The 11,336-nt window shown below is 65.5% G+C and overlaps 1 protein-coding gene across 2 annotated transcripts in view; it reads right to left on the reverse strand.

Moving 5' to 3' along the window:
* CPLX1 (complexin 1) overlaps window positions 1-10,329 on the reverse strand; it is a 36,029-nt gene extending 25,700 nt beyond the window's left edge. The window contains exons 1-2 of one of the 2 annotated variants that reach the window (XM_073804710.1): window positions 10,053-10,329; window positions 8,622-8,723 (exon numbers count right to left, since the gene is read on the reverse strand). In XM_073804710.1, the coding sequence (XP_073660811.1) occupies window positions 8,622-8,652 (31 nt within the window). In that variant the 5' untranslated portion in view covers window positions 8,653-8,723; window positions 10,053-10,329. Of the gene's footprint in view, window positions 1-8,621; window positions 8,727-10,052 lie in introns of both variants that reach the window. The other variant, XM_033856454.2, reaches the window with a different exon arrangement.
* Window positions 10,330-11,336: the final 1,007 nt, after the last annotated feature.

The raw sequence follows: 11,336 nt of genomic DNA on the forward strand, positions 1-11,336 counted from the left end.
GGCAGCCAAACCTGTCTCGCCACCATCCACTGTCCATCATCCACCGCCCCGGGGCCCGGCTTCCAAACGCCTGTCCAGCCGCACTCCCACCTGCTGGCCAAGCTCCGAAGGAACGGGGGCGGGCGAGTGGACACTCTGCCTCATCCTAGCCGGCAGACAGAGCCCACGCCCTCCGGAGCGTCTCTGCCCAGCCCTCGGGGAGGGGAGGCCCAAGGCATGGGCCCTGTCTCACCCTGCTGACCACTATGCTCTGGCCCCAGGCCTGGCAGCCTCGCCTCCTGAAGCCGGCCCAGGGGCACGGCCGGGGGGCTGGCCGGCTGGCTGGTCACGTGGAAGGCCCCCGCTCTAGTCTTGACTAAATCAGACCCCGGCCCGCACTGCCCGCATCTTCTGTGACGCTCCTCCTGCCTCTGTGGCCTGGAAAACCTCTTTTGCTGGTCTGGGGCACTGGTCAGATGTTCCACACCCGTCGGGGAGAGGCCCCAGGCCGCCGCCGCTGTCCCTGCCCGCTGAGCCAGGTGCCAGGTGGCACGTCTGGTCTTGGCTTCAGGAGGGGACACGTGGAGACAGAGGCAAGATGAAAATGCTGATTAGCGAGTCCAAACAGAACCAGGATCTGGGACAGGTGGTGTGGCCGCCGGCTTCCTCGCGCCTGGACCCCAGCTCCCCTGCGCTCACCCGCTGCCCAGTCTGCCGGGGGAGGGCCTGGGCCCTGAGGCCACCTGGGGCGGGAGCAGAGGCTCACGAGCTGCTGCCCCCCAGCAGCCCCTCCTAGCCACCTCCACGCAGGCCTGGTGCCAGGCGCACAGACCCCCTTGACCACAGCCCGATGCACAGCTGCAGTGGAACAGCGAGGCAGGGGGGCGTCGGGGTGCTACTGTGCGGGGCCTCACGGACCCGGCCGCGTCTGCTCCTGTGCAGGGCGGGCCCCGCCAGCAGGGTGTTGGCAGACAGCAGCCCGTGGGCCAGGCGCAGAGCAGACCCATTTCCAGAGGCTTCCTTCTGAAGGACGCTAAGTGCAAGGTGGCCCTCGGCCCCAAACACCCTCCGGGGCCCGAGGCTGGCAGCTTGCTGGGGCTCCGCCCTCAGCTTCTGTTAAACTGTTTCTGTCCTCCCTGCTTCCTCCGCCCGCCCGCAGCCCTTGCACTTCTTCCTCTCCCAAGAGGCCCCGCACCTGCGGCCTTCCCGCCAGCTCTTGGGCCGCAGGGGCCCAGAGGGTAAAGGCAGACGCCCGGGGCTGAGGCGGCCTGGGGCGCACGCGGTGGCCAGCACCCTCCTGGTGAAGCCCACCTCCCAGCCGAGGAAGCAGAGCTCAGCAGGCAGTTCTGATGTTTCCACTCGGACACGGCCACGGCTTTCCCCGGGGAATGTTAGGAGCGGCCATTAGCACCAAAGGATGCAGCCCTGGGGCTGCTCCGGCCAGCTGCCCGACCCCAGGAGTCCTCGACCTTCTGAGGCTCAGTCTGCACTGGCACCCAGCACCCAGCACCCAGCACCCAGCACCCAGAACTAGCAGTCAGAATCCAACGCACAGCACCCGCAGCACTCAGCAGGCAGCACCCTCAGAACTCGGCACCCAGTACCCTAAGCCTCCCACTGGCCCCCAAGGAGGGGCCTGGCCTCAGACACTACAGCTCATGGTCTAGTCCAGGGGACCAGAAGGGACCCACGGGGCCACCCCCCTAAGAAGCAGCCGGAGGTCCTGACTGACCCCGGCGGGGCGAGAGAAGCCACGTTCTACCCTGTCCAGGAGACGAGAAAAGTGCGGGCAAAGCTGGAAAGCTGATCTGCACGGAGCCCAGAGCACAGGCAGAGGCCATGAGGAGGCTCCGGACGGACCCCAGCCAGAGCCCCCGCCCCCCGCCCAGACGGGATCCGGGGCTCTGAGCAGCCGACAGCCAACGGCAGGAGCCTCGGAAGGACCCCGTTCTCCTCTCCTCTGCCACGAGGGGCAGGAGCCCCGAGGGGGCCGCCTTAGGGAGGGGCCGCTTGCAGCTGCCGGGAGCCCCCTCCCCTGATCCGTCTTGACCTGGGTTTGGGTTCACGAGGCTGAGGTCTCTGAAACTTGTCAGCACTGGGATTTGCCTGGACTTGATGCTGGCTCTGAGGTTTTCATTCAGTCCCTGCCCACTCTGTAAAATGTCCCAGCATCAAACGCAGGGCGACCCGGAGCCAGCCCGGCAGCCTCCCATGTCAGCACAAGATTCCTGAGAGCTCGTCACGCAGGAACTATTCAAACACACGCTTTAATCCCAACCAGAAGTCCTCGCCAACCACGGCAAAAAAGAAATGACTTCATGCGTTGAAGCGCGTTATATGCAGTTTACTCCCTGGTTCGGGCTAAAGCGTTTCCAACTGAGTGGCGGCTGAACCACCAGGAGTGCCCTCTCCCGAGGGAAGGGCTGTCCAGCGCTTCGGGAGAACAGGCAGTTTTCTCTACGAGACAAGGGGTAAGAAGCGTCTTCACTGAGCCCCATGAAGTAAGCCAGCACTTTCTCGATCCAACATGGCATCTCGGCAGCCCATGCTGAGTGAAAATTGGTATTTAATCTTCAAGTATTTGCCAGCCACCTGTGGAGGAGGAGCCCGGCTCTCAAGAGCGAGCAGGGGGAGGAGGAGGCACCTCTGCCCTCTGAGAGCTCGTGGTCCGGGGCTCCTGCACCTGGAAACCCAGGTTTCCCAAGCTGATGCAAGCTGCCTTGTTTGGAGGGTGATGTGCCTCCTTGGCCCTCACCTTCCCAGACCTTCCTGCCCATGACACATAAATGGAAACCATCTATGAGATTCCACAGACACACTCGCCAAGCAGACAAAGGGATTGTCTCCTTCGTCCTCCCCTGTGTACGTGACGCCGGAGCAGCAGCAGCCACTTTGTGGCGGCGAGGAGCAAGCGGAACGCTCCACTAGGATGACAGTAGCACAATGAGAGCCAGAGCCAGGTCCCTGATGGTACCGCTGAGCAGCTGAACCACTTCCTGACACCTCATCATGTGAAAAAAACAAACCGATTCAAATCACTCTGTCTGGTTCTCTGTAATCTGAGTCAAAAGCATTCTCCCCAGTGCAGAATTCTAGTTTCCCTCCCAATCTGCTCCTTTCCCTGCAGTACAGCTCACCTTGTGACGCTCAGCCTACCCGATGCCAGAGAGCCTGGCCTCCCCCGGCCAGTGTCCCAGCAGAGCAGCCCTGGGCATGTGGGAGGCCCCTGACAAGCAGAGTGAGCCCTGAAGCAGACAGACAGGGCGGGGGAGCCTGTGCGGCCAGCTCAGGCCTCAGGACCTGGGTCTGGGACAGGATGGGGACGCCCGGCCTCGCCCTCGACGTAGAGTCCCACGGGCGGACACCGGGGGCCGGGACAGGACTGCCTCTGCGGCCCTGACCTGACATCCTAGGAGGCGAGGCAAGGGAGGGTCGGGGCAGAGCCACGTCTGACCGGCAGAGACCTCGGGAGCCCCAGTTCTGGGCCCCCCAAAAGCAGCTGCAGACAGGCCTCAGCTGGGCGCTGCGGAGTTGGCAGCAGGGAAGAGGAAGGAGGCCTCCAACAGCCTAGAGGCGGGGGAGGTGCTGGCCCCGAGGGGGGGCTCCCCTGCCCAGGGCTCCTGGCTCACAGAGGGCGCTGCCCTCCCTTCTCCTGGATCTGGTCCCTGTGGCCCCTAAACATCTGGGAACTGATCCCCACGAGACCCCCTAGGTGTCCCGGCCGAGAGCGCACAGCCCACCACCAGCAAGGTGTGGAGGCCCCCGGCCCAGGCTCTCCCCGGGGGGTGTCAGTAGAGCACCTTCCCTCCCTCCACGCAGGTCTGGGTGCTGGAGCTCCTGCCGCCCACACACGCGCAGACGTGCCGGCCTCAGGACAGCGGCTGGTCGTTCCCTCGTCCTCCCCACGCACCAGGCACGGGCCCCCTGCCCCCCCGCTTCTGGAGAGAGGGCAGCCTCTCAGCCGCGCCCAGACCAGCCTCCCTGCCCGCAGGCCGGGCCCAGGGCCGACTCTCCGCAGGACACTGTCCACACTGACCGAGCCCCTGGGTGTGGCCAGGCAGACCTGAGCTTAGGCTTGGGCACTGGGCTGCCCTCCAAGCCCGTCCCAGCCCCTACGGCCCCTGGACCTTTGCGTGTACTGGGTCCCAGTCCGTCCACTCCTCCTTGGAGCCCACCTCGGACATGCCCTCCTCCAGGAAACCCTCCCCTCCCCCTCACCAGCCCGGAGGACCTAAGCGTGTTCCAGACACAGAACATGCCACACTGAGCGGAACAATGGGACAGACAGCTACGAACCGGGTCACTTGGGCCAAAATAGACACACTGCTCCTGATTTAGTCTGGCGAGCGTCTACAGGGACCACGCCACCCCGCCAACTGCCCACGCTCTTGTCCACGAGGCAAATATAGCTCCGGGGCCATCGCCACTTCCTGGTCTTGGGGGAAGACAGTTTCTTCAAATTACACCCTTGAGGACCCTGAGTCCCAGATCTGTGCAGACGCGGCGGAGCGCCTGGCCCTGGCTCAAGGCCACTTTGCCGCAGACAAGCTCCCAAGCATCACGTGACCGTGCGTCAATGTTTTCTTCTCTTGGGGACGGAACGCTGGCTCAGTTAAACGTCAGGGTGTGTTGATGGACCTCAGGAGGCCCAACACCTGTCAAGTTCTCCAGGACGTTTCTCTCGGGGAGAAAAAGTTTGCCGATAGCTGTTCACTTTCCTCGACCACTTGGCCTCAGAAGAATGCTCCCTGGCCAGCCCTGAGTGCCCCCAGCTCCCCGGCCTCAGGGCAGGCGCCGGCAGAGCCACCTCCCAGGGATCACGTCTTCTGAGTCTGAAGGAACCCAGGCGCCCCGTCAGTCCACGGAGAACTCAGGCCCTAAGAGCAGACACTCCAGGGGCCCCGCCCGGTCCCACGCGGGCTGCGTCGAGAGAGGGAGAGAGAGAGGTGGGCCCTGAGCAGAGCCCTCCAGTGTCCACTCCAGGGGCCCAGAGGCCGGGCGTCCGCGCAGACCCTGCCATCTCACCGTCCCTTCCTCTGTGGCCCAGGCCACCCACCTGCCCTCAGAGGAGCAGCTCGAAGCCGGGAGTCTGCGTGAAGTCAGGGTTTGGGGCCGCTGGCCTTGCTGAGACGTGACAGGCAGGACAGCTGATGTGTCAGCGCCTGAGTCCCCCTGTTCACCACCCACAGCCGGGCCGCGGCCAGCCCCCGCCCCCATGCCCGCAGCTTGCAGCCCACCTGCCGGCCCCTCCCAGCGGCCCTCCCCGGCCTGCCCGCACTGCCCCCCGCGGCCCCTCGTCACCACGACGTGACACCTCCGCATCAGCCCCCACTTCCCTTCCCTCCAGCAGTAGGTGCCCCGAGGTCTGTGCCGGCTCCCACGTGACCTGTGGTCCCCAGAGAGGCGGGCTCTGTGTCCGACCAGACAGGCCAGTGGAGGAGAGGGCCCTCAGCAGGGCCCCGCAGCAGCCACAGCGGCAGAGCCAGAAGCCCGCCGGCAGGGCAGGGGCCCCGGTACGGGCCGAGCCGCAGACACGGGGCAGGCAGGTGCCTACAGAGGGTCACGGGCAGGGCTCGCCTGGGACTCACGGCCATCCAAGTGTGAACTGGCTCTCCCTGACCCCGCGCGTTCCCGTCTGTCCCGCAGCACCGGCACACAGCCGGCTTGCCCACGGCCCAGCCCCGCCTCGTGGTGCCCAGATCGTGCAGACAAGCAGGATGGACGGGGCAGAGGCTGTTGGAAGAGCAGAGACCAGATGACTGAGGGAGTGAGAGGCGTGTGTGCCCCGGACAAGCCCCGTCAGCCCTCCCCAGAACGCTCCGCGCTCAAGGGTGCTGGAGGGGGGGTGAACACGTCAGGGCCAGACAGGTGGGGGCCAGAGGTGTGGAGGGCGTGCACCTGTCCACGGCCCTGCAGGTCCCGGGCAGGTCCCAGACTGGGCTCCTCCTAAGAGCCCCAGAGTGGACAAGACTGGGCAGACACAGGCATGCGTCTGGGGGGCTGTGGGCGCCCCGTCTGTCTGTCTGTGTGATGTGGGAATCCTGAGTCCTGCAGCTGTTCTGCCCACCAGGCAGTCACCTGGAAACCTCTGCCCCAACAAAGGGCCTGCCTGAGAGGCAGGGCCAGGCAGATGGCCCGGCTTAATTAGGCCACATGGAGTCTCGTCCCCAGCGCGGCAAGGCCTGCCTGGGGCTCCCTCCAGGCCTGCCTCTCCCCTCATTTCCGCTGTGAGCCTTTCTCTGAGTGTGCGTGTGTGTGCGGATGTGTCTCTGCTTCTGGCCCTGACTCTATTTCTCAGTTTGTTTTTAATACATCCCTGTCTCTGTGTGCCTCTCTGTCTGCCTGTCTGTTTGTCTCTGTCTGTGTATGTCTATGTCTGTCACTGTCTCCCTGTGTCTGTTTCTCTGTCTCTCTGTTTGTCTGTCTCTCTCTGTCTCCCTCTCTGTCTGTTTCTCCCTGTCTGTCCCTCTATGTCTCTCTGTCTGTGTCAATCTGTCTCTGTCTACATCTCTTTGTCCCTCTGTCTGTCTCTCTGTCCTGCATTTATACTTCCTGACCTGATTCCCCGGGTTCCCCAGTCTCCGTCTCGGCCGCCCCGTCTTTTCCATGTTTTCCTCGGCTGTCCTGTTCTGAGCCTCTAAGCCCCCAGCCACCTTCCCTGCCTGATCCCCGCAGCCTGGCTCCCGCTGCCCTGCTCCTGCATCCACCTCCCTCCAGTCCCGTTTCCCCACATCTCTGTGACTCCAGTGTCCGAGGCATTTCCCTTCATCTTTTTCTCGGTCTGTCTCTGGCCGTATCCCCTCTGAGTTAGCCTGTCTCTGGACGGCGTCCGGGGTTCGTCCCGCCTCCGTGTCCGGGGCTCTGGCCCCTCTTGGAATCATCTCCTGGTCTCCGTCTGTCTGCCTCTCACCCACACTCATCCCGAGAGACCAAAATGACGCCCACCAGGGGGAGAGAAAACACGGCACCAGAAAGCAAGGCCTCACCTGGAGCAGCCCCTGCCCCCAGCAGCACTGGGGTGCGAACGGGGTGGGAGTTCGGGGGAACGCCGGGTCTGGGGCCCCAGGGAGTAGCTGCTGCCCGAGGGGCCTCCGCTGGCGGCGCCCAGGCTCCCACGTCACTGGTGAAGCCGCCCTGTCAGTGCCGCAGGAGAAACTTTGGGCTGACACGGAACAAAGGGAATCCAGGCAGGCAATTACCCAGCTGATTTCAGCCACGCAGACAGCGAAATCAGATATTTCCGTTTCTTGCAAGCCCACCTCGGGGCCCGAATTAGCCACCTGATTAATTATCTGTAACAGCCTGGGACCGGCTGCGTGGAACCTGGGTCCCTCCTGGTGCCTCCTGCTGCTTTTGTCCCTGAATCACGTTCCAGTGATGTAACCATTATGATTAGACGCAACCCGCAGCCTACCTTTGACCATGAAGTCTCAGGAAATGTGGCCCCGGGCCAGGCCCAGACGTCTTTCCATTTAATCTGTGTTGAGTGGAAATGCAGTCACTCTCCAGGAGACAAGCCCACCCGTGAGGTTCCTGTCCTGGGCACGGTGGCACTGGCCCCTCTATCCTGCCCCTCGTTCCTAGCACCAGAGCCCCCATGGTGCCCCACCTCTGGTGAAAAGCTCCCCATCACTCCTGCCAAGAGGTGGCCCTGTCATGCATCACCTGACACGTGCCCGGCTGTGAAAGGCGTCAGGTCAGGGTGTGACCCACAGAGGCCACGTATGGTCCTGGGGTGGTCCCGTCACACGAGGAAGACATCTCTAATGGCAGAATCAGGCAGCGGCCGCCGGCTCCCATCACAGGGAGCTCCCAGAGCTGCCGCTGCACCAGGGGAGCCAGGGTGCACAGGGCCGGCCCCGTGGGCCAGGCTGACCAGGATGCAACTGTGCCAGTGCGGACCTCGATCCGCTCCCCCGCCCACCTCCTGGGCCAGGGTCTCAGCTCACTGTCCTACATCATCTTCCTCTCCTGGGCCAGGCTCTCCGGCTGTGCTGATGGCCTTGACCCAAGGAGGCACAGGATTCCTTTCAAAAGCAGCAGCAGGGCTGGAAGGGGGGTCCCCTCGCCCAACACACACAGAGGCTGCACTGCCTTCACGGGGGCGGGGAGGTGGGGACGCAGGTGGGTACACACAAGCTACCTGCCTGTGCACGCTGGGGCCCCTCCCTCGTGACACTGCAAAGTCCTCGCTGGAGGCCACAGGTCCAGCTCTGCTCCTTACCCCCACTCTGCCTGCTGTGGCCACTCTGCGGCCTCCTGCACCCCTGCGCATCAGAAGCAAAGTCCCCGTGGGGGGCCACCGGATCTGACCAGTGGGATTGACCCCTGGTGCGCCCTGGGGTGTCCTCCCAAGGCCGACAGAGGTACTGCTGCTCAGGGCCACCTGGGGGGCTCCGCCCGGACACAGTGCACTGGCATGCATCCTCCCCCACCCCCAAAGCTGGCCAGGGGATTCAGGACGCACCGCCTTTGGCCCCTCCCTGTTCGTCCCCCCGCCCCAGCCCCCAGCCCTGGTCCAGAGGGAGCCTGTAGGTGTGATTGCGGGGACTGTGTGGTGAAGTCCGACGGTGACCACGTGCTGCGTGAGACCCCGTGTGTCTGCGTGCTGCTGGGTGTGCAGGGTGCCCCCCTCTCCCTACCTCCCAGGGCCTGTTTCATCACGAATTCCATGGTGATGGCTTTGAGTTCTCAGCGGCTCCTCGGAGGGTCACAGCTCACATGCGAATGTGGCCAGGAGTTCTCTGCTTGGGGAGAGGAAATGGTCACAGGTCACCAACGGGGCTGGGGGAGGACTTCTTCCTTGTCCCCTCCCAACTTCCCCTAGAAGCAGGTCTGGGGTGTGAGAAAGCATCATTCGTGGTCCCCCCAACACCTGGAGGCTGGACTTCAACATGGGACAGGCACCTGGGTCTGGGAAGGTCCCTGCAAAGTGGTCTCTCTGGGCCCCTGGGGTTTGTGAAGCCGGCGTCCGGCTGCTACTGCAGGGATGGGAGCGTGCAGCTCCGAGGAGAAGCTGCCTTTGAGAAGTGGGGGCAGGCCCAGGGGCGTTTGGAGGTGACTGGCTCTGCTGCCTCCCTGGTGGAGCCCTGGGCCATGGGCGCGGAGACCCATCTAAAGGATGGGAAAGGTCAGTGTGGGTGGGACCTGGGTGGGAGCTCCCTTTGGCTTCGGATGGAAGTCTTGGGAGACCAGGTTTCACCCAGGGGAGAGGCCAGCACCCACTGCTCCCTGCACACAGCAGAGACTGGGGTGGAAGGGAGAAACTGCAGGGGCCCCAGCCTTCGGGAACAAATGAAATGGGGGGAAGACCACCCCTCCCCCTGCATCTGCATGGGTGGGGACCTCCAGGGTCCAGGCCAGCTGCAAGTCTGGTGAGGAGGTGCCTCCTGTAAAAACAGCAGCTGCGGTGCCCCCACCCCCCACCCCCTGTCTGGTGAGGTCTCTCCTGGCAAGGAAACCCAGGTCCCTGGAGATCCACTGTTTTATGGGGGGTTTTTTCCTTTTCAGATGAAGGAGACCCGCGTGTGTGGAGGCTGGGGAGGGATGGGGGGGCGAGCGTACCCCTGCCTCCCCGCAAAGCGCTGGCGCGCAGGGGCGCCTTTGCCGCAAAGCAGATTCTCTTCCAAACTTCTCCCCTGCCTCCTGGTGGGGAGGGAGTCTCAGGGCCCAGCCCTGAGAGGCCGGGGCGCTGCCGGAGCTCCCCTAGTGCTCCCACCGCCCATCGCACGGCTCAGGGCTCCCGCGGCCGCCGCACCCCTTGGCTTTGCGGGCGAGCGAGTTGCCCGGCTCTGCCAAGCGGCCCTCAGGCGGGAGAGCGCCAGGAGAAAGAAAGAAAAAGACAGAGGACGAGGGAGGGGAAGGGGAGACGCGAGAGGCAGGAGACTCGGAGAAGGAGTAAGAACGAGGGAGGGCGCGGGCCGCGACCCCTGGGCCGCTTCAGCACCGCGCCGGCGGACAGCGCCCGCCGGGGGCTGACCGAGCGCCCAGCCCGGGCCGGGAAGGGGGCATCTGGGGCCGAGTGCCCGCCCTGCGGGTCCTGGGAAGGAGCCGCGCGCGGGGCCGCTGGTTACCTTCCTGGGGCTGGGGCCGGGGCGCGGGCGGGCGGTCAGCGGCAGAGCGCGCTCGGGCCGGCCGGGTCCATGTGGCGCCCCTGGAACTGCGGCTGAAGCTGAAGGGCACCGCGAGGAGGGCGCATCACATGGAGGCGCTCCCCGCCCCCCGCCCGCGTCCGAGCGTGACGAGGTGGGCGGGGCCGCGGCGGCTGGGCGGGCGCCCGCGGGAGGCGGGGACCGGAGGGGCGGAGCCGCGCCCCCCTTTCCCCTCCAAAGCGCTGCCCCCGGGCCGGATTCGGGGGGGATCCCGGGGCGCGAGCTCCCGAGCCAGCGCGCACGACCCCGGCCCACCCCTCAGTCCAGAGCCCCAGATACTGGCCCCAGCCCGCGTCATCCGATCCCCTCTGTGTGGACCGGGCGGGGGCCGCCCCCCCAACGGCGAGACAAGGTCCCGCACTCCCATCCGCTTCCGCCCGTTTGGGGCACCTAGCGTGCGGACGGATACGTGCGCGGCGCCAGTAAGCGAAGCCCTTTCTAGTCCAGCCGCTGTCGGGGGGAGCTGGGCGTCGCGGCTCTGGTCGCCATCCCACTCTCCGCCGACGCGCGCGGGAAGGGGTTCCCCGGCGCGGCCGGTGACAGCGGTCCCGACCGGGCCGAGTGCCCCTGAGCGCTGCCTTGGCCCCCGACCCCCGCCGTTACCGGGCCTCCCGCACCACTGGGCGTGAGAAGGCAGCCCTCAGACGCCAGAAAACCCATCCAACCGTTGGAGGAGAGCAGCCCGCAGACCGACCGGGACCTATTTTTCTGCGTAATAGAGTCGCAGAGAAGGAGCCACGCCGTTTCATTTTAGTGGGACAGAGGCCGAGAGACCCTCGCCCCCTTGGCTGGCGGCCCCACGCCGGGCAGGGACGCGCAGAGGTCACTGCGGACCGGCCGCTCCGCTCCGTGTCCCCGCAGTCCCGCCCCCGCCGCGGCCGCCCCCTCCCTGGGGCCTCCGGGATTTCCTCTGCGGCGTTAACCGCGCTGCGGGGAGACCGGGTCGCTGCAAGGTCGGCGGCTCGACCTCCAGTCCCACCACCCCTCCTGGGGTCGCAAGAGTGCTGTGGGAGGGGTCCGGGTCTCCGCTGGCCTCCTGGTTGGTGGGCGGACCCCCCTGGTGGCCGCTGCATTAGCCTTCACCCTCCCCTCTCAGCTGAGGCGTCAGGACTCCCCGGGCCTGGGGTGGAAGGGGCAGATCCTGGAAACCCCACCCCGGGGGGGCACTCCTCACGCCGCTCCCCCAGGACAGTCCGCCTGAACTCC

This window comes from Tursiops truncatus, chromosome 5 (genome assembly GCF_011762595.2).
Source record: "Tursiops truncatus isolate mTurTru1 chromosome 5, mTurTru1.mat.Y, whole genome shotgun sequence".
NCBI lineage: Eukaryota > Metazoa > Chordata > Mammalia > Artiodactyla > Delphinidae > Tursiops > Tursiops truncatus.